The 27,741-nt window shown below is 39.1% G+C and overlaps 1 protein-coding gene, 1 long non-coding RNA gene and 1 pseudogene across 2 annotated transcripts in view; 1 reads left to right on the top strand and 2 right to left on the bottom strand.

The window, feature by feature from the left end:
• The window catches only part of Trank1 (tetratricopeptide repeat and ankyrin repeat containing 1), a 76,798-nt gene that overhangs the window by 25,669 nt on the left and 23,388 nt on the right, over positions 1-27,741 (top strand). Inside the window, exons 6-12 of the mRNA XM_048348658.1 lie at positions 1,360-1,530; positions 8,389-8,550; positions 14,063-14,317; positions 16,151-16,327; positions 16,940-19,828; positions 23,479-23,678; positions 23,953-24,090. Coding sequence (XP_048204615.1) covers positions 1,360-1,530; positions 8,389-8,550; positions 14,063-14,317; positions 16,151-16,327; positions 16,940-19,828; positions 23,479-23,678; positions 23,953-24,090 — 3,992 coding nt within the window. The remainder of the gene's footprint in view (positions 1-1,359; positions 1,531-8,388; positions 8,551-14,062; positions 14,318-16,150; positions 16,328-16,939; positions 19,829-23,478; positions 23,679-23,952; positions 24,091-27,741) is intronic.
• LOC125353165 lies at positions 298-27,741 on the bottom strand. Its single transcript, XR_007211283.1, has 3 exons — positions 27,653-27,741; positions 9,810-9,813; positions 298-361 (listed from the first exon to the last, which is right to left on the bottom strand). It is a non-coding gene; the product is annotated as an uncharacterized LOC125353165 (long non-coding RNA).
• Positions 19,955-20,081, bottom strand: LOC125354042 (annotated as a pseudogene).

Raw genomic sequence — 27,741 nt, 5'->3', positions numbered from 1 at the left:
CAAAACTTTCTAAGTAAAGATTCAGAATCATAAATTAAAAAAATATTGCATAAACAGGATTTCATCAAACTTAAAGTTTCTTCATGGCAAACACTATAGCTAACAAACTAAATAGAAAGTCCACAGAATGGGAGATTTTTACCAGCTATATGTCAGACAAGGGCCTAATAATCAAAATATACCCCCACCAAAATAAACTCAAAGAAACAACAACCCAATTAATAAAAAGGGCTAAGGACTTCTCAGAAAGGAAGAGTAAGAATGGCCAAAGGAAGAGTAAGAATGGCCAGATATTGAACACGAAGAAGTGTTCAATATCTCTGGCCATAAAGGAATTGCAAATCAAAACAACATTGAGATTCTACCTCACCCCAGTTACAATGGCCAGTATCAAGAAAGCTAGTAATAACAGATGATGGCATGGATGTGCCCAAAAGGTAACTCTTTTACACTGTTGGTGAGAATGTAAACTTGTTCAGCCACTTGGGAAAGCAATATGGAGGTTCCTCAAAAGACTAAACATAGAACTTCCCCATGACCCAGCAATCCCATTCCTGGTCATTTATCCAATAGAGCACAGTGGGATTCTTGATGGGTAAGAAGAATGAATTTTATTTGTGTAAAGCAAATGATGAGAATGTGTGACTGGGGAGATGGAAAAAGAGAATACCATAGTGAACAGAGATGATATTTGAAATAAAGATGACAAGCTGAGTTTTAGTAAAGGTTACATGTGGAAGTTGGATTTCAGGTATTGATTATTTAACTCTATGTGCCTACTTAAGTGTTTGTACATCCCCAGGAATATATGGTTTATTCTGAAAACTGTTGCATCAGTGGTCACAGAGTCACCTTGATGAGTAGCAAATAGGTAAATCAAAGCAACAAATAGAGCGGACAGCCAGAGGGATGGAACTGGGAGGGTTATAAGAGCAACAAAAGCCCTGATGCCAAAGCATTGCCTCTCTTTTTTTCTGTCCTCAGGCAGGCTCCCCCCCCCCAAACAATATTCTATTTCCACTCTAGGGAATAAAGAAATCTGAAGTCACAGCTTGCTCTTATCCTTACAGCTGTAGCTGTTGCCTGGTAACCAGATTTCCCCTCTCCTTGCTGTTGCCAAGGAGAGGGGAAAAAGGTAGAGAGAGGAACGCACTTCTGAAAAGCTATTGTCCTTCCCACTCCACATAGGACTTCTTGCTTTGGGGAGTTGGGTGGACTGCCAAGGCTGGTAATTTAGGTTCCTTAAAGAGGGGGCCTGGTCCTTTTTCTCTAGACAGTTTGGAGAAAGACTACTCATGGGAACATCTCCTTATGGAAGGAACCATGACAATCCCCCCTTTTCATTTTGGCCCGACCTAGGACAGACAGAGAATGTGCAGATGCTTCTGCGCCTTGGAGCAGACCCCACTATTCTGAATCGACAGTCTCGGTCTCCTGTGGATGTCCTGAAGAGGAATAAGAACTTCAAAGCCATTGAGAAAATCAACAGTCACTTGGAAAAGCTGGCTACATGTTCTAAAGACCTATCAGGTATGGCTACAGTTTTTTGGGGTGGGGTGGGATGGGTGGGGTAAAAATGGTTTTGTGATACTAGATACAAATTAGGTTATCTCTTTTTGGTACACATAAATGAAGTGAGACTCCTTGCTCTCCAGTGTTCAGAAAACTTACTTTTTAAAGACAGACTGAGACAACTTTTACTTAGAGATATTCTGGGAACTTTTCCTAGCCTACCTTTGGAGAGGCTGGATGATTTCTCCATGCACGCACATAGCAGAAAAGAAAAGTCAGAATAGTAATGACAAAACCCAAGGATGCTCCTCAGAAGTAATTACTGTTAACAATTTGAAATAGTTTGTTCTCCATTTCTTGATTTGACTATGTCAGATAGTGTTCAGGTGTTAGTCCTACATGGTGGGATTTATCTTGTAATACCACCAGCATCATCTACATTCTATTCCTTAACTCGTTAAGATTTTCATGCTTCATCTATGGATTGATTCTAAAAATTGAAAACCAGTGGAGAACATTTTTGTGATAGTATGATACACATATAAACATTACTCTTTAAAAAATTAATTGTTAGAAAAGTGATGTACAGAGGGGTTACAGTTACATAAGTCAGGTATTGAGTACATTTCTTTTTGGACAATGTAACCTCTTCCTTTGCTCTCTCCCAGTTTTTCCTTCCCATCCCCACCACATGGCTGGATCTGTAAAAATGAGTGTCCTGAAACTTTACTTTTTAAAAAGTGATATCTTCTAATCATCCTAGTTTAATGAAACATGGATGCATTTTTATGGTTGTTTTTTTCTTGCACTCACATATGACTCATGTGGCTCTTGTGATCTGCATAAATTTTTTTTCTTTTCTTTAAAATTTTTTTTTTATTGTCATGGTGATGCACAGAGGGGTTACAGTTACAAACATAAGGCAGTGAGTACATTTCCTTGTCAAACTTGTTACCTCCTCCCTCATTTTTCTCCCACCGTCTCTCCTTCCTAATTCTCCCCCCTCCCTCACTTTTTTCTTGATCTACCAAAGAACTTACTCAAATTAGCCTATTCTTCCTCATGGGGAAGGTATGGATAATAAACTTAAGATTAAAAAAAATTTTAATTTTATTCCTATATTGATCACTTGTTTGAATATAGACTTTGAGTTTCATTTATAGCAAGTCACACTTTTCCTTTGCACATTTTACCATCTCTGAGTGAGAATGTGTTTTACAATAAGTAACAAGCCATAGTTTAATTTGTTTGTAACCCATCTATCTTTAGATTCATAAACTATATTATATATAACCTTGTTACTTTGTCTTTAAATTTATAAAATATATCACATTTAGTCCTGTCACTCACAACTGTGAAAAAAGCTTCTGTTGCTACTGATTAGATGTGTCTGCTGTCTCATAATGTGTCTACTCCATAGTGGTATCTGTTCTTGAGTTCTGAAATTTCCTTGTGGAAATTTTTCTTTCTTTTCAAAGAGAAAATTAATTTTCAATTATTTTATTCCTTTCCATTATTTTTTCATTTTCCAGTAGCATTAAATGGATGAGTTTATTGAATTGATAATATATCCCTTGGATTCTTTTTTTCCCCCCAAACTTTAAGTTGACCTTTACATTTCTCATTTATAATTCAGTTTATCTACTGCTACATTTTATAATCTGGGAAAAATCATAGTTTTATTTTTCTAAGAATTATGTATTTTTTTATCGCTTCTTGTAGCAGCTTCCTTCTTCCTTCCTTTCTTTCCTTTCTCTTTTTCTGTCTTTCAGATTGAACTTAGGGCTTGGCATTTGCTAAGCAAGCACTCTACCATTTGAGCTAAGTCCTGAGCCTATCATCTTATATTTGTATGGCATTTGTCACAGCCTTTTAAGTTGCATTTAAGGATATTAATTTTATATGTATTTTACCTATATTTGAAGAACATTTTATTCCTGAATCATGCATGTTACTTTCAGGGATAGTTGTTTCTTTTTGCTTCTCTTTTGTGCTTTTGCTTTTCCTTAATCATCTCCTGTCTTTGGTCTGATAATATTTATGAATGAGGGACTAATCAGTTAACATGTATGAAATGGTTAGTGTTCATATCTTGTAGTTACTTAAATTTGTTTCCCCAGAAACCCTGCCTTCCATGAATGGGTAGGTGAAGACAGCCTGCAAGGGATTTGTTTTGGGGACAGGAGACATGAATGATTACATTTCTCTACTTGTGTTTTATTTTTTTACTTAATTACTTTTTCTTTTGTATCTTGCCATGATAATGAGGAGAGAGAAATGAATTTGTAGAGATCTTTTTTTTTGATGGATGTTATTTTCAAGTTGTGATATGCCATGTTTCATCTTTAAAGCAATTCATATTTTAATGATTGTGATTTTATTTCTTTGCTGAGGTGGGGTAATTAACAAACCACTGTAAAATGCTTTTTCAGTTTCAGAATGGCTTCTACTATTTGAAAAATTTTAAAATAGCAAAACAGGTTACTTTGTTCATGAATTTCTAGGTTTGAAAATAACAGTAATGAAAAGAGATCACTAGTTAATGGTAGGAAATCCTAATTTGTTTTCAAAATTATCTTTTATCATAACTTTTAATTCTTACAGAAATATGTATGTATAGTGTCTCAGTTTTTTAGCCATATCATTTGGTTAGTTTTAAAAATTTTAATTGTTTGAATATCTGTTAATCCTAAACACACTCCATATCAGACAAGTTTTGTTTTGCTTTTTTTTGGTGGTGCCGAAGACCCATGGCCTTGCCCAGGCAAGGCAAGTGCTCTTCTACTGAGCTAGCCCTCAAAGAGAGTTCTTGATCTTCTGTTTTCTCTTCTTTCCAGTTTATAGGATTTTGCCCAATGCACACATCTTTCTAGATCAGCTCTATGCCACATAATTTTCTGACGGAAATATTTTGAAACTGCTTTTTCCGATATGCTAGTCATTAGTGGCATGCAGTGCATGTGGCTGATGCATCTGAAGAACTGAAAATTTAATTGTATTCAATTAACTGTTATGTAAATCAGTTACTGGCTACCATATTGGACAGTGTAGTTTTAGACTTTAAACCTCAAAAGATCTTTCTGTTCAGAATAATAGCTTAGATGGTGAAAAAGTCAAAGAAAAGGGCCCTGGGCCATAAGAATGAAGATGGACTACTTTGTTCTGTGGACCTTAATCCCTTGTTATACACTGGCAGAACAGAAGGAGGCTTTTTCTTTGGGAGGAGCTGCTGTTAAGATGTTCCTACCTTCATTCTTTTTTTTTTTGCCAGTCCTGGGGCTTGGACTCAGGGCCTGAGCACTGTCCCTGGCTTCTTTTTTTTTTTTTGCTCAAGGCTAGCACTCTGCCACTTGAGCCAAGCGCCACTTCTGGCCATTTTCTGTATATGTGGTGCTGGGGAATCGAACCCAGGGCCTCATGTATATGAGGCAGGCACTCTTGCCACTAGGCCATATCCCCAGCCCCTACCTTCATTCTTGAGTAGTCTGAATTAATGTTTATGGTCTCCAGTACAGCACCATTAGGACATGAATGTTTTATATTTAGACAAGTTATATATGAGGACTAAAGATACTTTCATTTTTTCTTCTTTCTGAAGTTCTCTGTACTCCATTGCTGATCTCTTTAGTTAGCGATGCTTATGGCATCTATCTAGATGCGGACAAAAAACTTAAGAAATAAATATCCTTGAGGAAGATTTTTTTTTTTTTGCCAGTCCTGGGCCTTGGACTCAGGGCCTGAGCACTGTCCCTGGCCCTTTTTCTCAAGGCTAGCACTCTGCCACTTGAGCCACAGCGCCACTCCTGGCCATTTTCTATATATGTGGTGCTGGGGAATCAAACCTAGGGCTTCATGTATACGAGGCAAGCACTCTTGCCACTAGGCCATATTCCCAGCCCTTTGAGGAAGATTTTTGCTATTCTCTAAACAGGAACTTTCTCAGTGTTAACATGGACATCACCTATTGGGAGCCTATTAAGATGCAGATTTTGATTCAGAAGATTTAGAGCAGAATCTGAGATTCTGTATTTCTCCCCTATCGCCAAAGTGGTTACCACTTTGAATAACGAAGTTTGATCTTAAAAAATAGTCAACATTGCAGAATTATATTTTCCTGCCTTTTCATGGCCGCCACCAGAGGGCGACGTGTTCACTTTTTCTACTAGCTGTTACTGCTAAACTCTTTAGAACCAAGAACAAGATTTGCGGACTGGGAGTATGGCCTAGTGGCAAGAGTGCTTGTCTTGTATACATAAAGCTCTGGGGAATACATATATAGAAAATGGGCAGAAGAAGTGGCAGAGTTCTAGCCTTGAGCAAAAAGAGGCCAGGGACAGTGCTCAGGCCCTGAGTTCAAGGCCAGGACTGGCAAAAAAAAAAAAAAAAAAAAAAAAAAAGAACAAGATTTGGATGCAATACTTGAAAAACCATTTGGTGTAAACTAACTGAACAACTCATGGGGCAGGGGAAGAATGAAAGAAGGAGGAGGGAAGGCGGAAATGAGGGAGGAGGTAACAAGTTGAACAAGAAATGTACCCACTGCCTTATGTATGAAACTGTAACCCCTCTGTACATCACTTTGACAATAAATAAATAATAATTTTAAAAAGATGATAATTTTAAAAAAGATTGGATGGAGCCTTTGTCTCATTACAGCTTGCATTCTCTCTGGTTCACTAGTACTTTGGCTTTTCAAGGGAATATAGATCCAAGTAGCTGAAACAGAGCTAGATGTTTAAAGTTTTTAAGAAAATCTATGAAATGTAAGAAACAGCATACTAATTTCCAACAAATCTACCTTCCAGGAACAGAATTAATATATTTATGAGTTGGTCATTAGTCGTTTTAAGCATTTATAGTTAACTGTTTTTATTTTATAAAAATGAGATTGATATGCTACTTTAGCCTGATCAAATTATGTACAGTAAAATTTACAAGTTTTGCATTTTGTACCTGAAAGAAAGATTTTGGGCAAAAATGAAGTCTTTTTGAAATGATTTCTTTTTTCTAATGCTTTTGAACATTGTTGCAACATCAGGAGATTCTTTCCAATTTTAATTTCAAATCTGCTTATGTGTATTTTCTAAGTGTGGTTATTATAAAAAATATTTTAAGATGTAATTTATATAACAAAATTATTGTAATTATACTTTTTCAGACCTTTCTTGTGGATTCAGGCTGGAGCCATGCTCCAGCTTTGCCTAAGCTCGCATCCTCAATTGGCCTCCTCTTCCTGCTTCCCTTAACCTTTTGCTGTTTTCCTCCTTAATAAACCACTTGTACACAGCTCCTTGACTCAAGGTCTGCTGCTGGGAAACTTGTTTGAAGACAGGATGCTTTAAATTTTTCTTTCATTTTCAAATAGTTTATCCTTTAACTGGTTTCCACTGAGGTAAAACTTGACATTGAACATTAATTCATTTCTTAACAGTCATGAAAAGATGTCACTTCTGAGGTTGGGCCAGTCTCTTCCTTTGTTGGGAAAACAAATGTTCACTTTTGCTCCCTGTCTGTCCAATAAGATTCCACTTAAACTAAGAATGCTCTTGGAGAGTATAATGTAATTTTTAACACATTATCAATGGGCGTTTAATCATATTGAACCAAAAGGATATTGTCTTTTCTTGGCCAAAGAGATGACTTTTTATTTAACTGCTAATAAAGCATTCAGATTCAGGTGGCTGGCATGTAGTTGGGTGTTGCCATTGCACTAAGATAACTTTCTGCTCTCACTCTCCTTAATTATTGTATTGGCTATTTAAGCAAACTATCCCAAAGCTTAGTGCTTTCAATAAAAAGTATTTATTTAGCTCTTGATCCTGTACATAAGAGATTTAGTTTGGGTTGCTCTTAAAGTCTCAATTGAATTTTTTTTTAATGTCTGAAAACTACTGATTTTGGCTGGATTCAAATACCTCTGAACAACTGGGTTGGTTACTCTTTGTTGTATATTGTCTTATTTCCCAGCAGGCTAAGGAAGATAGTTGTTCTCAGGGAAGAGGCCAGGGCCTCAAAAGAACAATAAAAGTACCAAAGCTTCTTTAGGCCTAGACTCAGAACAGATAAAAAAATCACATCCCCTGGCTTGGCAAAGTGGCTTAGTGGTAGAGTGCTTGCCTTGCATGCATGAAGCCCTCGGTTTGATTCCTCAGTACCACATAAACAGAAAAAGCCAGAAGTGGTGCCATGGCTCAAGAAGTAGTGTTAGCATTTCCCTAGCCTCAGGTCCTCAGCTCCTCCCACTAGCCCCCAGATCCACCCATACCTAATGAGCCACACCTACTCACTACCTACCTACTTCCCCTTCACCGCCAGAGAGAGAGAGAGAAGCTGCCACCTGGATAAGGTGCAGACGTCATGTAGCTCCCTCTCCTGTGGGAACTATGGCCCTACTAATAAACCTCCTTATGAACCTTCTTCTCCTGTGATTATCTCCGCGTGGTCCTCTGGGATGGCCGGGAAATATCCTTTCAAGTAGAGTGTTAACCTTGAGCAAAAGAAGCTCATGGACAGTGCCCAGGCCCTGAATTCAAGTTTTAGGAGTGTGTGTGCACACAAGCGCACACACATACACATACACACACACACACACACACACACACACACACCACACCACACCACACCACACCACATCACATCATATCACATCCCATCCCCTGCAGTTTGTTGGCCATACCAAATCATGAAGCCAGGTCAGAATGAAAGGAGAGTGGGGGTGGGGGGAGGCGAGAATAGTCTACTTCTTGATAAAAGGAGTTGCAAAGTCATAATGCAGAGGATGTGGATACCTGGGGGGGGAGGGTGCTTGTGGGTATTCGTGCAATGTCCCACAGCTGTAATCTGTATTCAGAAGCATCACCTGGTGGTATTTTGCAGGACTCAGAAATGGTAATGGATCCATTACTGATGGTGACATTTTCCGGAAGACTTCTGAGCAGCTGGTGCAGTACATGAACTCAGGAAACTGGTTATTGCATAATAATTTTCTGAAGGAAGAAGTAGTTCAGAGGTTCTTGTACCTCCTTTCTTCTCTGCAAGGTATTTCTCCCCACAACTTTCAGCTGTGTTAAAGATGGTTAATGTTCATTAAAAAAACTTTCCTATCGGGGCTGAGTGTGATGCTTCATGCCTATTTGGACGTGGAGACTGGGAGGATGGCTATTTTAGGTTAGTAATGCCTAATATACATTTTTGTTAAAGTGCATGCACTAGTATCTAAGACAGGGCATATTTCAACTGCCTAATATACATTTTTGTAAAAGTGCATGTCAGTTATTCAAAGGGGCTTCACTCTAGTGTCTCACACATGCATATATCATACTTTTAGTCAGATTGATCCCGTATATGTATATGACACTGTATGTGTTGCTGTATGTATTTATTTTTTAGGTCTAACATCCACAGATGAGGGGAGAACCCAGTTTACTTTTCTTAGTATGATGGTTTTCAGATCCATCTGTTTATCTGCAAGTGATATAATTTCATTCCTCTTATGGCTGAATAATACTCTGTCCTGTGCATCTGTGTCTGTGTATCTGTGTATATGTGTGTGAATCACATTTTCTTGACCCATTCATCAGTTGTAGGGCATCTGAGTTATTTCCATAGCTTGGCTGTTGTGAATAGTGCTTCAGTGAACATATGCAGGTGCTTTTATTATATCCTGACTTTCATTCCTTCTGGTAAATGCCCAAGTGTGATATTGTTGTATCGTAGGATAGTTCCTTTTTTTTTTTCAGTGCTGGGCATGAGATATTTTGCTAAAGAGTATAAGCACTCTAACATTTGAGCTATGGATCCACTTCCTACTTTTTGGTGATCTCAGTTGGAGATAAGAGTCTTAACAGACTTTCTTCCTGGGCTGGCTTTGAAACACGGTCCACAGATCTCAGTCTTCTGAGTAGCTAGGAATATAGGCATTAGCAATCAGTGCCCAGTTTCTTTTATTTTTTCTTTTAAAATATATTTTTATTTTCTTTATGTAGTTTTACAAAAAAGTTGCCATTCAACAGAGCAGTTTATGAATACAGTGCCTCTTGATTAATGTCACCCCTTTTCCATTCTCACACCTTCCTCCTATTCCATGTCTACCCTTGCTTTTCTTAATTTTGGGGTTGTGTTGAATTTTCTGCCATGTAACAAAGCAATCTATATATACAATGCATCTTGATCTGTGTTATCCCTTCAGCATTTTCACTCCCCTTCTACTCATGTCTTCCCATATTTTCCTCAGTTCAGTGGCACATACAATACATTATTGGCTTCATTATACTCATTTCCCCCATTCATTCTTCTACCCCTCTCCTCTTGACCTCTTCTACCCCACAAATACCCATTTCCTAGTACTCATTTTGTTGGGCTTTGACTTAGCCTTTCTAAAGAATTATACTATTTGTGTTCTCCATAAGTTCTACTATAATTCAGTTAATTCATTTATAACTGTTTGAGTGCGTCCTTGTGTACTTACTTCTAAATTTATAGGCACATTCTAGTTCCCACTAATGAGGGAAAACATGCACCCTGTGCTTCTCTGGGCATGGCTGCCTTTAATGTAATCCTCTACAAGTCTTTTCATTTCCTTATGAATTGTTCAATGCCATGCTTTCTGATGGATGAGTAGAATTCCATTGTGTACATACGCCTCATTTTTTTTATTCCATCCATTCATTCATTGAGGGGCATCTAGGCTGATTCTATGTTTTGGCTGTTGTAAATAAAGCTGTAGTAAACATGGTTGTAGTTGTGGCTTTAGTGTATACTTGTTTGTGCTCTCACAGAAACAGCAGCCCAATTAACAAATGGGCTAAACACTTAAGAGGTTTCTCAGAAGAAGTAAATATGGCCAATAGATACATGAAAAAATGTTCAGCATCTCTGACTGTAAAGAAAATGCAAATCAAAACAAAACTGTGATTCCATATCATCCCAGTTAAAATAGCCATTATCAAGAACACTAGCAATAACAAGTGGTGGTGTGGATATTACCAAAAGGGAACTCTATTACATTGTTGGTGGGAATGTCAACTTGTTCAACCACTCTGGAAAGCACTATGGTTGATCATCAAAAAACAACATAGAACTACCATATGACCAATCAATTCCACTATTGGGCATAGAGCAACAACAAGGGTACACTTCTTTTGTTTTTTTGAGGAACCTCTATACTGTTTTCCATAGTGATTGCACAAATTTACATTCCTACCAACAGTGTACAAAGGTTCCTTTCTCCCCTTGTAAGTATCTGTTATTGATTCATGATGGTCATTCTTACTAGAGTGAGATAAAGTCTTAGTGTCATTTTGACTTGCATTTCCTTTGTGGCCTGGGATGTTGGGTATGTCATTCTATATTTATTAGCCATTTGTACTTTGTTTTAGAAGTATCTCTTCAGTTCATTTTCCCCTTTATTACTTGGGTTATTGATCCTTTCAGGTCTTACATTAAGATTCTTTTTTTTTCCTTCATTTCCTGGAAACATTAAGATTCTTGATCAACTTTGAATTGGAATTAATGACAATATAGTTAGTCACCTAGTTTCAGTCTTTGGATATGGATATTCAGTTTTCCCAGCATCATTTATGGAAGAGGTTATCTTTCTCCAGTGTACATTTTGGGCTATAGGTATGTAGATTCTTTTCTGGCCCTTCTAATTCATTCCATTGATCTTAAAACGTGTTTTTTTTTTTCCTTTTGCCTATACTTTGATGGTTTTGTAGCTTTTCTTCCCTCAAGTTTGCTTTGAGCTTTTGGGTTTTGAACTTAATGTTGAGGGTTGGGAATGTGGCTTAGCACTAGAGTGCTTGCCTAGCATGCACGAAGCCTTGGGTTCGATTCCTCAGCACCACATAAACAGAAAAGGCCAGAAGTGGTGCTGTGGCTCAAGGGATAGAGTGCTAGCCTTGAGCAAAAAGAAGCCAGGGACAGTGCTCAGGCCCTGAGTCCAAGCCCCAGGACTGGCAAAAAAAAAAATAGTGAACTTAATGTTTCTGACCCATGAAGATTGTCTTCATGTGTACTTACTCAGCATTGTAAAAATAAAACAACTTACTGGTGTTCAACAGAAAGCTCACAAAAGATCACAAGTGGGCTGGTAATGGTCTTCTTTTTCCTCCTCTTTTTGTGATCTGGGCATTAAATTCAGGGCATTGCATTTGCTAAGTAAGTGTTCTACCACTTGGGCTACAGTTGTTTTATTTCTAAGTTTATTTTTCAGATAGAGTCTTATGTTTTTGCCTGGGCCAGAACTTGAACTGGGATCCTGATACCTCTGCTTCCCAAGTAGCGGGAATTACAAGCATGTACCAATAAGCAATGATACTTCTTTAGTTCCTATTATGCCTTTATGGTCTGGGTTCCCAGACTTTTTGTTTCCTGGAGAGGAATTGTGTATGTTGATATGGGTTCTCTGGCTAGAATACTTTTTTGCTCATGGTTTTTGCTCCCTATGTCTTTTTTTTTTGGCCAGTCCTGGGGCTTGGACTCAGGGCCTGAGCACTGTCCCTGGCTTCTTCTTGCTCAAGGCTAGCACTCTGCCACTTGAGCCACAGCGCCACTTCTGGCCATTTTCTGTATATGTGGTGCTGGGGAATCGAACCCAGGGCCTCATGTATATGAGGCAAGCACTCTTGCCACTAGGCCATATCCCCAGCCCCATCCCTATGTCTTTAATGATCTTCCAGATCATTTTTAAATTGATTGGGTTTGCAATCACTTAACTCTTTGGTCTCTTTCTCTTAAAATTTCCTTTTCTGTCTTCTTTACATCCTTAACTGACTATATAGTGAAATACTTTGAGCTGTTTCTGTTGGAAGTGACTTCGATTGGCATAATTGTAAAGCAAAAGGTGATTTTTTGATCATATGCTAGAAATGCCTTCATTATCACTAGGACTCATCCTCTCTCATTTTTTAACTCATCTGTCCTCTGGACAGCTTTCAGCTTTAATCTCATATTCTCGGTGGAACAAATCTAGGTAGGTCTCTAACCTGTGACTTGGCTAGCATTTCTGGACTTCTAGGCCTGCCCCCATCCCCCTGAATAATTTGGTCAAAACTTTTATCTTCTCTCATAATCAATAATTTTGGTAGGAAGCTGCGAAATCTTGATGGCTATAGGCCCAGATTTCATGCTGCCTATCCTTTCTGTAGGAGGGGTGTGGGAAGGTAAGTGTATTATTACCAGAAGATACACGAACAGATTCTAGAGTTAAGACAGCAAATTTATATCTAAAATGCTTGCATTTACATTTGTATTCTAAGCCGTATTAAAAATAGGATGATAGACTAGACTATATTTAATTTTTCTTGTTTTAAGTGAATATTTAAAATTCTTCAAAAATTTGGAAAAGATGAGAAGAAAATCTAGCAAATACAAATAAATTGCTCTTTTTAGGTAATCTTTGACTTCTTCCAATCTGCTTTTCTTCCCTGCTTTCTTATTAGTAAGATTGTCCAACAAAACACAGAATGTCCAGTAGAGTTTGAATCTCAGATAAATAACATTTTTAATATAAATACATCCTGAATATAGTATGAGATCTACTAAAAATCCACTAATTTGAAATTCAAATTTAAGCAATGTCCTATATTTTGAATCTGCTAAATCTCACCTTCTATTTACTGAGGACTTTCCTTTAAAAATTATCTTTAAGTAGTTATACCAAGGGCTTCAGTTCAACCTGTCAGTTTATGAGTACAATGTATCTTAATCATTGTCACCTCTTCCATCATTTTCCCCTTTCCAGGATCTAATTTTTGAGTTTCCCACTGTTGAGAATGACCAGCAGTAGGGGGCTGGGAATATGGCCTAGTGGCAAAAAGTGCTTGCCTCGTATACATGAAACCCTGGGTTCGATTCCTCAGCACCACATATGTAGAAAACGGCCAGAAGTGGTGCTGTGGCTCAAGTGGCAGAGTGCTAGCCTTGAGCAAAAAGAAGCCAGGGACAGTGCTCAGGCCCTGAGTTCAAGCCCCAGGACTGGCAAAAAAAAAAAAAAAAGAATGACCAGCAGTTTGAAAAGGCTAACCATTATTGTGTTTCTAGGTTTCAAAGATCAGATTATAAAATTAAGATCAGGTTATAAAATTAAGAATTGAGGGATAGATCATCTCCTCCTTGTTACCCTAGTACTCGACTTTTTAATTATTTTGTATTATTTTCCAGTATTTCAAGTGTTTTTTAAACAAGGCATAGTGTTAATAATGTGAAAATGGGAGTCACTCTTTTGCCTGACAAGTATTTACCCCAGACTCAAGCATTGTACCTTCAGACACAATCATTGTTTTCTTGTCTCTGGGACAGAGGCTCTGTTTTGTCACTATGGTGTTTTTAACCTCTAGAAGTTCATGCGGTCAGTGCTTATGCTGATGTTCATTTGTGGTTAAGCAATTTGCCCAGAGTAGTTACTTTCTTACAGTAAGTAAAAATGTTTATTTTAAAAGCTTTTTAGTGTTTAGAAATATTAGTCTGTAATCCATATTATGTATGTATATTGAGTTGTAGTTGGGAAAGAAACCTCTTTTAGAATGTGGTTTATTTTTATTTTTGAAAGAAATTCCTTCTGATTTGATCTGTGACATTAATCAAGATTGTGCCAACACCTTCATCAAGTTCCTACTGGAAAACCAGAAATGGCCTGAAGTACTTTTGCTGCTGACTCGAAAAGTGAGTGGGGAGCCACCCCTGGGAGATTGCCTCATCAAAGACTGCAACCTTTCAGACTTGGACATTTGCACTGTCATCCCCCACCTCAGTACCTGGGACCAACGGAAGACACAGCTTCTGGGTTGTCTGATAGACAGTGGAGGTGAGAATGCCTTGATGAAGAGCCCCGAGGAGTTATCTCTGAGTTGTCTGGGCCACAACTTTGTTCTCCCTTGCTTTTGGAGACACTATGAAATTTTGCCTCATTTTCTCCCTTATATCTTCTTGTTTTGAAACAGTGATGGGGTCAATGCCCCATAATATCCTGTAGGAACTCTACATTTTTTTCTGAGTTCCATTAACCCTCGTTGTCCTTTCCTCTTATGTAGAAAACAAGTTATGTGATGGTCCTTGGCTTTGATTCAACTAATAATAGCTAAATCCATGTGGCTTCTAAATAGACTTGGATATATTGTACAGCTCTTTGTAACTCTTGCGGCATTCTTTTCTAATCAATAGATTGGAATTTGAAGCCTGATTTTAGAGAAATAACTAAGTAGTTGCTGAGTAGAAACATCTGCTGCTTTAATCAGAACAATCATTCATGGCTAGGTATATCTGGAATGTACAGATATCTTGATAGATTGAATTTTATTTTTAAAATAACTTAGAAACACCAGCCTCCTGCTACACTCACCCTCAGCATCCCTACTCAACAAGCTACTACTTACTGTGTGCCCTTGGCCATGCTGCTCATGCCTTCACTTAACTTAGAAAATTGGAATATAATAATGTGTCTTTCTTAGGGCTGAATGTTAATGAATTAATGTATACAGGATTTTGAGAGAGCACCTTGGCTTTGTGGTTTTTTGCTTGCTTTTTGCTGTGTAAGGAATTGTAGCATATTGGTTTTCAGCTTTTAAAGTGCCACCCACAGTGTAAATAAAGCCTTTACCTACAGTGTAAAGTGTTTATATTTTGGAGGTAGAATGTTTCATACAATTTTTTTTATGTTCCTTCTTTTTTTTTTTTTGGCCAGTCCTGGGCCTTGGACTCAGGGCCTGAGCACTGTCCCTGGCTTCTTTTTGCTCAAGGCTAGCACTTTGCCACTTGAGCCACAGCGCCACTTCTGGCCATTTTCTGTATATGTGGTGCTGGGGAATTGAACCCAGGGCCTCATGTATATGAGGCAAGCACTCTTGCCACTAGGCCATATCCCCAGCCCCCCTGGCTTCTTTTTGCTCAAGGCTAGCATTCTGCCACTTGAGCCACAGTGCCACTTCTGGCATATGTGGTGCTTGGGAATCGAACCCAGGGCTTCATGTATTAGAGGCAAGCACTCTTGCCACTAGGCCATATCCTCAGCCCTTCATGTTCCTTCTTTATATGCAGAGTTACTTTCTTTGCTTTGAAACTACTGCCATGGAATATGTATTTTGTTTTTTGACCCAGCCAGCACTTACCAAGCATCTCCCAGGATCAGATGCCAGGAACAAGATCCCCGAAGGCACACAGCTGCTGTAGGAATACAGGAGAGTTGCAGAACTACTGAGTTGTACTATATTGAGTTCAAAGGAAGGTGGTGTAGGGGGTTGAGAGGTATCAAGGAAGATGACTGTGGAGGGTAGAAGCTTAGTAGAAACAGGATTAGTAAGTATGCTAAAATGCTGGTTACTGACTATGCCAAGAATGATGTTAGGAAACATTAGAGTTTTCTTTTTGTGTATGTTCTGTTCTTTCCCTGGTGAGGCAGTGCATGATAGGAACTAGATTCCTGCAGTGGGATAAGAAGAGAGGGCAGGACAGGTGAGAGTGACATGGCCCATGTATTCCAAGAGCACTGGGAAGGATGTTTTCCAAAAATGGTGGTAGTAGGAGCAATGGTAGTAGTAGTCAAGTCAGCAACTTAATAGCAGGAGCAGCCTCCTCACCTCAGTGAGCCAGGCTCTCCTTCCCAGGGACAGATCTCATGGTTCTATCTCTTCTGCCTTTTTAGCCCTGCCAGAAGGCCTCCAGGAGAACCAGGGGAGGCCACTTCTCATGTGCCTGAGATACAAGGACTTTGAGCTGGCTTTTCTTCTTTTGACCAAGGGTGCAGACCCCCGTGGTATTTCTCTCACAGAAGGTGATACTCCTTTACATGCTGCACTCCACATCTTTCTAGATATCAATGGTAAGCTCGATTCTATCTGAAGTCTTTTTTCTTGAGGCAGAAGCTAGATATTAGGACTGATGCTTTGCTTTTTAGTCTTGCCATTTGGGAAAAATTGACCTGAAAAGGACTATTTCTTGTTCATGCCTGCCCATATTTTCTAGCCACTTATAACATGGTGGGAAGAAGTGATCAATATGGTGAATGTTAAGAAGTAGATACAATGAAGATTTTGCCTGTAGCTGACAAATATTTTTCATTTATTTATACAGTTTTCAAGAATCCTGACCAAAGGATCTTGCTAGAATATCATAAGGTTATTTTAGGAGGTACTATGACATTTGGACTGGTGATATTTCGTAAGGAGCTTACTTATGCAAGCTGGGCTGTTCAGAAGGATCCTTAGCCTGTACCTATAGGCTGCCAGTGCACTTTCCTGATTGTGACAACTAAACTGCACCCAGACATGGTCAGATGTCCCATGGGTCAAGACACTTTGGTTGAGAGCATTGTGTAATGGGTATCAGATCCTTGGAAGATGTCAGTGCTGTGAATTGACCTCTCTCAAACCCAGGTTCTGTTGTTTCCTGAGAAGAATGATGGTACACTCATAGTATTTTTTTTGTCTTCCAGCTGACATTGGTTTTAACTTCCTCAGTCATATGTTGGACTTATTTTGGTCTAACCCCACTGAATTTTACTACCTGAACCCGAATGTCCAGGATAGCAATGGGAACACACTGATGCACCTCCTCTTCCAGAAGGGTATGCTGAAGCGTACAAAGAAGCTGGTAGACTTGCTGGTGAAGTTTGACATCAACTTTAACCTGAAGAACAAAGAAGGCAAAGATGCACGGTATCGGATTAAGAAAAATGATGCCCTACTTTTGACCTGGAACAAAGCACTGACAGAAAGCAAGAGGAGGAGCCGGCAAGATTCTTCTGCCCACTTTGGGAAGCTCTTGAAGCCTTCTCCCCCTTGTCATATGTCTCAGCTCAAGTCCCAGGGTTCCTTCAAGTCACTACCATGTGGCATTACTGCTAGATCCCTTTCTGCAGGAGCCACAGTTTCTAATAACTGGGATATTCTCCCTGATACCCAGGTGGGAAGGCAGGAGCCTGAAGCCACCAGGCCTCTCTCCCAGAGAGACCGCCTTGTGAAAGACATCACAGTTTTGATTCAGCAGGTTGAATTGGATATGTCTCTGTCAGAGAACTGCCCTCAGCACTCTGAGCCTCTTGAGGTAGGAACTGGCATGAAAGGAAAGAAAGATAAACTCCGGCAAACCTCGAATGTGGGAAGCTCTGACTGTAGTCGGAACAATTCTGCTGTTCCAGAGGCCAGGAAAGGACCTGTTCAAGTAGGTTCTGGGGCCTCACAGCTTGTTCCTAATGGTAACAAAGAGAGAGAGGGCAATGATGACCAGGATAACCAGAATATGCAAGATATTGAGGATTGCCTTCAGGACTTTGATAACATGACCTGGGAGATTGAATGCACTTCAGAAATGTTAAAGAAGCTGTCCAGTAAGATGATGACCAAGGTCTTAAAAAAGAAAGTTATCTTTACCATCCAGCAGCTAGGGAATGGTGAGTGGACCCAGAGTTTGCAGAAACGACTGAAGCACTCTAAAGGAGACATCCAGCTCTTTGAAGCAAAGCTGGACAGAGGAGCCAGGATGCTGTGGGAGCTTGCCATTGACTTTTCTCCTAGATGTAGTGAGAACCCAGAGAAGGTTGTTGCCACAGATCGGAAAACATGCTCCATGGAGAAGTCAGGAAGGGTCTACACAGAAATCATCCGGATCTGGGACATTGTCTTAGACCACTGCAAGCTTTCAGATTCCATCATGGCCATCTGTAGTGCCTACAACCGAGGTTTGTCCTGTGTCCTGCGTAAGAAGCTAAAGGGTATCAACAAAGGCCAAGTGTCAGCAAATGTGAAAATCCAAAAGCGAATACCCCGCTGCTATGTGGAGGACACAGAGGCAGAGAGGAAGAGGCAGTATGTGGATCCTGAGTATTTCCCACCAGCTAGTGCTGTGGAGACAGAGTATAACATCATGAAGTTCCACAACTTCAGCACCAACATGGCCTTCAACATTCTCAATGATATGACAGCAACCATGGAATACCCTTTTCGAGTAGGTGAACTTGAGTATGAAGTGATCAACCTCAACCCCAGGCCATTGGAGCCCATCATCCTCATTGGGAGGAGTGGCACTGGGAAGACAACTTGCTGCTTGTACAGGTTATGGAAGAAATTTCACACTTATTGGGAAAAAGCTGATCAGGCAGGAAGCCCATTGCTAGCCAAACAGGTCTTTCCAAAAAGAAAGTTAGAAGAGGAACCTGGAAAAGAGGATCCAGGTAAGGAAGAATATGAAGAAGAGGAAAGTTTTTTCAAAATGGAAACAGTAGACAGCATAGATGAGGAGCAAGAAAATGAGTCTTGTGCAACAGGAGCTGGAGTGGAGCCTGCAGAGGAAGGCCAACAGGAAGAAGGATATGTACCAGAACAGCCCCAACAGCTGGAGCATCTTCATCAGATATTTGTAACAAAAAACCATGTCTTATGCCAGGAGGTACAAAGAAGTTTTATTGAGCTTTCTAAGTCTACCAAGGCCACTAGTCACTACAAACCACTGGATTCCAGTGTCCACAAACTTCAGGACCTGAAGGATGAGAACTTTCCTCTATTTGTTACTTCCAAACAGCTCCTTCTTTTGCTTGATGCCTCTCTACCCAAACCATTTTTTCTGAGAAATGAAGATGGAAGTTTGAAGAGAAGCATCTTAGGATGGTCCACACAGGAAGAGTTGAACATTCCCATTTGGCAAGAAGATGAAGAGGAGGCTGAGGCAGAGGGGGACAATAGTGAGGAGGATAAAACTGCAGAAGCCCGTTCAGGCGACAGTGATCCACGTATATATGTGACATATGAAGTATTTGCCAATGAGATATGGCCCAAAATGGTCAAAGGAAAAACTTCCTACAATCCTGCATTAATTTGGAAAGAAATAAAATCTTTCCTGAAGGGTTCTTTTGAGGCTCTGAGCTGCCCTGATGGGAGGCTCACTGAAGAAGCATATAAAAAATTAGGGAGGAAACGATCGCCCAATTTCAAGGAAGACCGGAGTGAGATCTACAGCCTCTTCTGTGTTTATCAGCAGATAAGATCTCAGAAAGGGTATTTTGATGAAGAGGATGTTCTGTACAATTTGTCCCAGAGGCTGTCGAAGCTCAAAGTACTCCCTTGGTCCATCCATGAACTCTATGGTGATGAAGTTCAAGACTTCACCCAAGCTGAGCTGGCGTTGCTGATGAAATGCATTAATGACCCAAATGCCATGTTCCTTACTGGAGACACAGCCCAGAGCATAATGAAGGGTGTGGCCTTCCGTTTTAGTGATCTTCGCTCTCTGTTCCACTATGCCAGCAGTAACACGGCAGATAAACAGTGTGCTGTTCGGAAACCCAAGAGAATCTACCAGCTGTACCAGAATTACAGGTCCCATTCAGGTAAGTCTAGGTCTTTGGCTCACCTTCTGGTGAGATACTTAGGTATTGACCTTGACTTTGGACTGCTTTTGAAACTGCAGGCTAGCTCTTACTCTATTTTTTTTTTTTGTTTTCTTTTTTTATCACCAGGGGAGAGCGCGAACGCAGTCCCCCACTACCACAAATTATGCAGTCAAGTTTCCCACATTTGGGGAAATCGCAGGGGTCAGCACATCCGGAGTACAATCTTACTCTATTTTTGCAGCTTAAGTATGAGACATGTTTTGGAGTTTGTTAGTAAATATATTTGTGAACAAGAGATCCTACAATTTCTGTGACCACTCATTTGTAACTTGATAATTCAAGATGTGTTTAGGTAAAAATGGATCTTTAAATAGTTATATCTTAAAGGGTTTTACATGACATGAAAACATTTTAGAAGAACATTTAAATTGCTTTCAAATTTCTATTATAGTACTTTGGAAGCACTTGCTTAATCTATGTGAAATGATATGCCAGTTATTGGTCATTAATTCTTAAAACAACTGTTCTCCCAAAGAGTAGCAAAAAAGGTGATAGTAGGAGATAGCACACACTCAGGCATTTTTAATTTTTATCTCAGTTATGCCTTTTTTTCTGTGCCAAGCATGATGCTAGTAAGTTCAAAAACAGTAACTACACTTAGTCCTCACAACACTACAAGGTAGACATTGTACCAACTGTAGACAGGAGGAAACTGAAGCACAGAGGGTTTAAGTTATATGACACCAATACCAGAATATTTCCTTGATGATTTTGTAGATGCTCACAAATTCTCATCCTACATCCTCCAACTATTCATAAACAATAAAGAGTACTACTTTACATGTGTAAAGACTTTATTTCATAAGTTCATGCCATACATATCTTTCTGCAACTGTTTGGTTTTTGGTGGGGGAGGCGGTGCTGAGGCTTTGGTATGTTAGGTAAGTGCTCTACTACTATGCTACACTCATACCCCTTATTTTTTTGGAGAAAGTTTCTCAAAAAAAAAATCCTATGCTAACTTCAGACTCAGTCTTCCTGCCTCTGTCCCTGGAATGTTGGAATTACAGGAATGTCCCACTATGTCAATACAACTGCATTTTTTTTTTGCCAGATGTTGTGTTATTAAAACTTCTATAAGTTGATAACATGGCATTCTAGTTCATACATCTCTACTCTTGTTAGCATTACATTTTATGACTACCATTACATTTTATGACTGTTCTCTATCCATTTTTCCAATGGTGGATATTAGGTTACTATTAAATTTTTACTGTAACATGATTCTGGACTGTAACTTCTTAAGCAAATCTCTTTGGATATGGTGTATATTCCCATATTTGTTCATTCTTATTTTATTCATGGTGAGTGTAACATGGCTTTTGTCAGTGATTTTAATTTTTACTTCTTTGAGATATAGTGTGGCAATGTGTTTACTGGACCTTCTGTATTCTTCTGTGAATTGCTTGTTATTATTTTTTGCCTACTTTTCTGATGTATTGTTTTCTTACTGATTTATAAGATTATTTATGAATAATCTCACATCCTTTGATTTTATTCATTGTAGCTTCTCACATTTATTTCCTTCTGATCTTTTAAAAACATATGCATTATATGGCTATTACATAATATTTATTGTTACATATATAACAAATACTGTTTGGTGGCTATTTCCCCCATATTTTAGTTATTTTTTTGTCAGTTGTGGGGCTTGACCTCAGGGCCTGGGTGCTATTCCTGAGCTCTTCCACTCAAGGCTAGTGCCCTACCACTTAGAGCCATAGTGCCACTTCCATCTTTTTCTGAGTAGTTTACTGGAGATAAGAGTCTCATGGACTTTACTGCCTGGGCTGGCTTTGAACCTCAGGTATCAGCTTCCTGAGTAATTTCCTGGCATGAGCCATCAGAGCCCAGCTTTTAGCGTTATTTTTTAGGTCGAAATTCATATTAAAAAATATGTACAATAATTTAGCCATTACCACTACCTAATTCCAGAACATTTTCATCATCATCCCAGAAAGAAGCACCATAATAGTAGCAGCCGCTTTGGATCATCTCCTTCCTCATACCTCAAGGCAAAGAATCACTTATCTATTTCAATGGATTGGCCTTGTTGTAGACCTTTCATATGAATGAAATAATGTAATATGTGGCCATTTATTGTGTCTTTTACCTAAGATAATGTTTCAAGATTTATCATGTTATAGCATATATTTATACTTCATTCCTTTTTCTTGATTTTACTATCTCAGTCCTTGAATAAAAAAAACTACCTATTTTCTTGAGTGATATTCAAATGGGTTCCAATTTTTCACTACAATGAACACTTCTGTTACCTTTTCTGATTCTCTAATTAATATTCCCTAATTAATGAAAATACTGGTTCTTGCTAACTTTAAATGATTTGCTTAAGTTCAATAATCATTTTCTAATGATACTCATGGTATGTTTTTATTATGGGGTTTGCATTCAGGGCTTTTGTTTGCTTGTTTTGGCTGGTTCTCTACTACTTTGGCTGTACCTCTAGTCTAATTATTTGCTGGTTAATTGGAGGTGGAATCTACAGACTTTTCTACCTTAGCTGGCTATATACCTTGGTCCTCAAGATTTCAACATCTTGAATAGAATTATAGGTGTGAGATATTGGCTCTCTGTTTTCATTGTATTCTTTAATAGTTGTGGTATTGGATAGTAAAATTTCCTTTTACCATCTGACAATAGCATTGGGGACACATAGGCTACTTTATGGTGTTCTACCTTGACCATTGTAATTGATCTGGTATTAGGAAAAGGGCACGGCTCACCCAAGAGAAGAAGAGAGATGCAGGAAGATCCTTATTTCTGTTCAGCTTTGGATTTCATCATTTGAGATTTTCGTTACCTTTGGAAATCCCATTTGTAAAAGTGTGATTGTCTCATATATTCCACTGGGTTGTTGTGAGGATTAAATGGAAAGATTTTCATGAGGGTGACTGTCATATGGTAAGGTAGGCTTTAGTTGATATCATTACTGAACTCAGATAAGAAATGAGATTGTAGGAAAAGCTGTTTGAATTTTTTTTCCTTCTCTGAGAGCTATTCTTTGTGTAGTCATCTCTCAGGTGTAAATTTGGAGGAAAAAGGCAATAGAGGGATTGGTTGTTGCCTCAGTTAACATCTATCACTGCTGGTACCATAGTATCATTGCTTCCAGTGCTCTGAGAGCCAATTAGTCATGTTCTGTTACCATAGTCTATGCTAGTCCCTTCTATGGGAATGGTAACAGCCCTCATTGTTTATATTACATTTCTGCCTTATACTCTGGTTTCTCTCCAGATCATATAAATCTTTCGCCTTTTACATTTCTGCCTTGACTACAATAGGAGGTAGTCTTCTATAAAATATGACTATAAGTCGGGAATGAGTTCACACAAACAGCACAGCAACATATTTATGCTTTCAACCATTGTACTCGAAATAGTGGGTCACAGTGACAAGCAAATGTGTATCAGAAATTAGCTTACAACTAATATACTTCTAGGTCCAGTAATGTTTCTCAGTAAGAAAACAGAGCAAAACAATTTCTGAAGAACAAAATAATGGAAAAAGCACAAAAAATCCTCAGCCATGTTGGCATTATCTGACATGTATTTTCTATTTTGTCTTAGGAATACTCAATTTGGCATCTGGAGTGGTAGATTTACTCCAGTTCTATTTCCCAGAATCTTTTGATCGCCTTCCAAGGGATTCTGGCCTCTTTGATGGTCCCAAGCCAACTGTCCTGGAGTCTTGTAGTGTAAGCGACTTGGCAATTTTGCTACGAGGGAACAAAAGGAAAACCCAGCCAATTGAATTTGGTGCTCACCAGGTGAGCTTCTTTGGATTATACATTTCTAAAAAAAAAAGGCAAGTTTGCAATCAGAAAAATGTTTGAGAGGGTAAATTATTCTGTAAGGTAGAATTCAGTAGCCTCTAACCCAGAATGGATGAGTGCCAGAGGTAGTTGAGTGACTAGTAGAGTTAAAGATTTCTGTGATTCTATGCTGGCTATTTCCCTTTAAGACACTGCCTGTGTCCTCCTGGAGCTTCACCAGTTTTGTTTGTTTGTTTTAAGAATCTGATGCTGTTTTGTTTTACTTAAGGTAATACTTGTTGCTAATGAAATGGCAAAGGAGAAAATTCCAGAGGAACTGGGATTGGCACTTGTGCTAACCGTTTATGAAGCAAAAGGATTGGAATTTGATGATGTCCTTCTTTACAACTTTTTTACTGATTCTGAGGTATGTCACACTGAATCTTTTTACATAGTTTAAGTCTGTGTATGAACTGCAATCGCTCTCTGGGGAAAATAATTTAGAGCCAAGATAAGAATATTTTCAGTGCCTTTTGTGTTTTGGAGCATCAGTCTGTTTATTGTGTAGGTTACATATTTAGATGTGGATTTTGACAATGGGTTGCTTTACAGTATGCCATGAGCTAGTTCTCCCCATGCTTTCCTCTGGCTCTCTTGTATTCATACCTAGTTTTCATCCACTGCTGCCATCCTTTGCTCTTGGGGATACTGGAGTTGGAGCAAGTTGTAATGAGAGGATTATAAATGAAATCAAGGTTAGTAATATCCAGTCTGTGAGGACAGAACTGGATATGGTCAATTCATAAAAAGACAACTTCTGGAAGATAGTGAGTCTTGGTTCCTGACTGCTGAGTCAGATAATGGAGGGCTAAGACCAGCCACTCTGCCTAAGAGCTCTCTTCTGGCATGGGTTCGCTATTGCTGTTTGAAGACCATGGAAACCAGACACCTTGGATTGACTGCCAGTTACCTCCGTGTTAGTCATTGCTTTAACATGGTTCCTGAATCCTTGTGATGGTTTCCTACCTATAGTTAGTTCATTTTTTGTAAAGCCACCAACTCAAGACCATTATCCTAGGGTTTTAGCTACTCATTTTTTTTATCATGGGCTTGCTAGTAGATTCCAAGCATTTTCTTGCACAATTATTAGCTAGTAGATGCTTCATCTTAAAATTCTTCACAAGCAATGGAAATGCTTACCAGAATCAAGAGACCATATATAGAATGGCAGCAAATCATTGGCAGTTCTTCTTCTTCTTCTTCTTCTTCTCTTCTCTTCTCTCCTCCTCCTCCTCCTCCTCCTCCTCCTCCTCCTCCTCCTCCTCCTCCTCCTCCTCCTCCTCCTCCTCCTCCTCCTCCTCCTCCTCCTCCTCCTCCTCCTCCTCCTCCCTCCTCCTCCCCCTCCTCCCCCTCCTCCTCCCCCTCCTCCTCCGCCTCCTCCTCCTCCTCCCCCTCCCCCCCTCCTCCTCCTCCCCCTCCTCCTGAATATAAATATCATAATGATACCCCTTTGTAAATTAAAATATACTAATTAAAATGAAAAAGAGTGTATAAGGTAATTAGGTTAATTTAACTGTATGACTTATGTGGCAACCAAGACTAGGTAATCATTTGTATCCACTTCATCTTTTGGACATCCTTGAAACATATAAATAGCAGCACTATTTCTTGTTATTGTGCCATCCTGGGCTTAAACTCAGGGTCTGAGTGCTGTCCCTGAGGTTTTTTGCTCAAGGTGAATGTTCTACTTGCTCAACAGCTTCACTTCTGACTCTCTTTCTGTTTCTCTTTTTGTTGGGACTTTAGACACACATGCACTGGTCCTGGGGCTTGAATTCTGGGCCTGGGTGTTGTTCCTGAGCTTCTTTTTGCTCAAGGTGAGCGCTATACCACTTGAGCCACAGTGCTACTTCTGGCTTTTTTGAGTAGTTTATATGGAGTTTCCTGCCTGGCTTTGAACTGTGATCCTCATGTCTCAGCCTCCTGAGTAGCTAAGATAACAGATGTGAGCCACTCGTGCCCTGGCCACATCTGGCTTTGTGTGTGTGTGTGAGTGTGTGTGTCTTGTGAGTTGGAGACAATAGTCTCAAACTTTCCTGACTTCTCTGACTTTGAACTATGGTCCTCAGATCTCAACTTCCTGAGTAGCTAGGCACCAAGGTACTATTTTATAAAAACAAAAGTAAAAGCTGGAAGAGTTAACCAGCTACTCTTACAAGACAGTACAATATGAAATCTGTAATTTTTAAAAAAGAAAATTTAGATTCTAAATGCTGCACCTAATCTTGGCATTTTAACATTAACTTTGCTGGGTCTGCCAATTACAGCCTGTTGGCCAAGTCCAGCCTACTGCTTGTTTTTTTTTAAATTTAATTATTTAATGTTTAAAATTGTTTTTGTGTAGTTGATGTACAGAGGGGTCACAGTAACATGAATCGGGTACAATCAGTAAAATTCTTTTGAACCATTTTTCCCCTTTAGTCTTCTCTCCCAAAGTTTCCCTCCTGTTCCCACCTGTAAGATATCTAGTTCATTTTCTTTTTTTTTTTTGCCAGTCCTGGACCTAGGGCTCAGGGCCTGAGCACTGTCCCTGGCTTCTTTTTGCTCAAGGCTAGCACTCTGCCACTTGAGCCACAGCTCCATTTCTGGCTATTTTCTATATATGTGGTGCTGGGGAATCGAACCCAGGGCCTCATGTACACGAGGCGAGCGCTCTACAACTAGGCCATATTCCCAGTCCTAGTTCATTTTCTATATAGTGCCTAGTGAGTATCACTGTTGTATTTGTTCATCTTTGTTCTACCCTTTACGTGACCATTGTACCCTCCCAAATACAAAGTAACAAAAAATATAAAAGGAAAAGAGAACAAAAACAGAAACAATGGCAACTAAAGAGTGTCTCTTGTTTACTTTTTTTGGAGTTCATTTCATAGAATATTATTTTATATGGTCATATGTCCATGGCTATTTAGCCTCTGTCCACTACTCCTACGCTTAGCCTCCTTTGGCCTCTCTGTATGTTAGTGATTAGGATCCAATATAATTTATCATTTTCCAATTTATTTATTTGTTTTTGTCATTCAGTGTGTTCACTTGTAGAGTTATAGGCACATTCTAGTTACCACAAATGAGGGAAACCATGTAGACCCAGAATAGCCAAAACAGTCCTTAGCAGGACAAACAGTATTAGAGGAATAGTGATACTAAACTTCAAGCTTTATTACAAAGCCATAGTAATAAAAACAGCTTAGTACTGGCACAAGAATAAGCCTGAGGACCAATGGAATAGAAGACACAGAAATAAGCCCACAAACATATAGCCACCTAATATTTGATTAAAGGAGCCAAAAACACAGGTTGAAAGAAAGCCTTTTCAACAAATGGTCCTGGAAAAATTGGCTATCTACATGCAGAAAACTGAATCTAGATACCCATGTATCACCTTGTACCAAGATCAACTTTAAATGGATCAATGTAAGGCTAGCTACTGTGAAAACATTACAGGAAGAGGTAGAAAAGACCATAAGCTTTCTAGGCACAGAGAAAAACTTCCTAAACAAAGATCCAAAATCACAACAAATCAAAGAAAGACTGGATGCATGGGATTACATCAAACTAAAGAGCTTCTGTTTAAGAAGGTCATAGCTAGCAAGATAAATATAAACCCCACAGAATGGGCAGAAATCTTCACTAAGCTATATACATCAAACAGCTATATACATCAGACTAGCTAGCCCAAAGAATGGGAAAAAAAGCTTCACTACCTATATATCAAACATCATACCACAAATATACTTATAGCTCAAAAAATTAACCCCACTCAAAATGAACCCTCAAAAATACAACAACCCAATCACAACAAATGAGCTAAAGATCTAAAGTGAGACTTCTCAGAGAAAGAAAAAAGAATGGCTAATAGTCACATGAAGAAATGTTCAACATCTCTGGCCATAAAGGAAATGTAAATCAAAACAACATTAAGATTCTACCTCATTCCAGTTAGAATGGCCACTATCAGGAAAACTAACAATAACAAATGCTGGCGGGGATGTGGCCGAAAGGGAAACCTATTACAGTG

Source organism: Perognathus longimembris, chromosome 6, assembly GCF_023159225.1.
Source record: "Perognathus longimembris pacificus isolate PPM17 chromosome 6, ASM2315922v1, whole genome shotgun sequence".
NCBI lineage: Eukaryota > Metazoa > Chordata > Mammalia > Rodentia > Heteromyidae > Perognathus > Perognathus longimembris.
The sequence above is the reverse complement of the archived record's forward strand: the minus strand, read 5'-3'. Positions and strand labels throughout refer to the sequence as shown.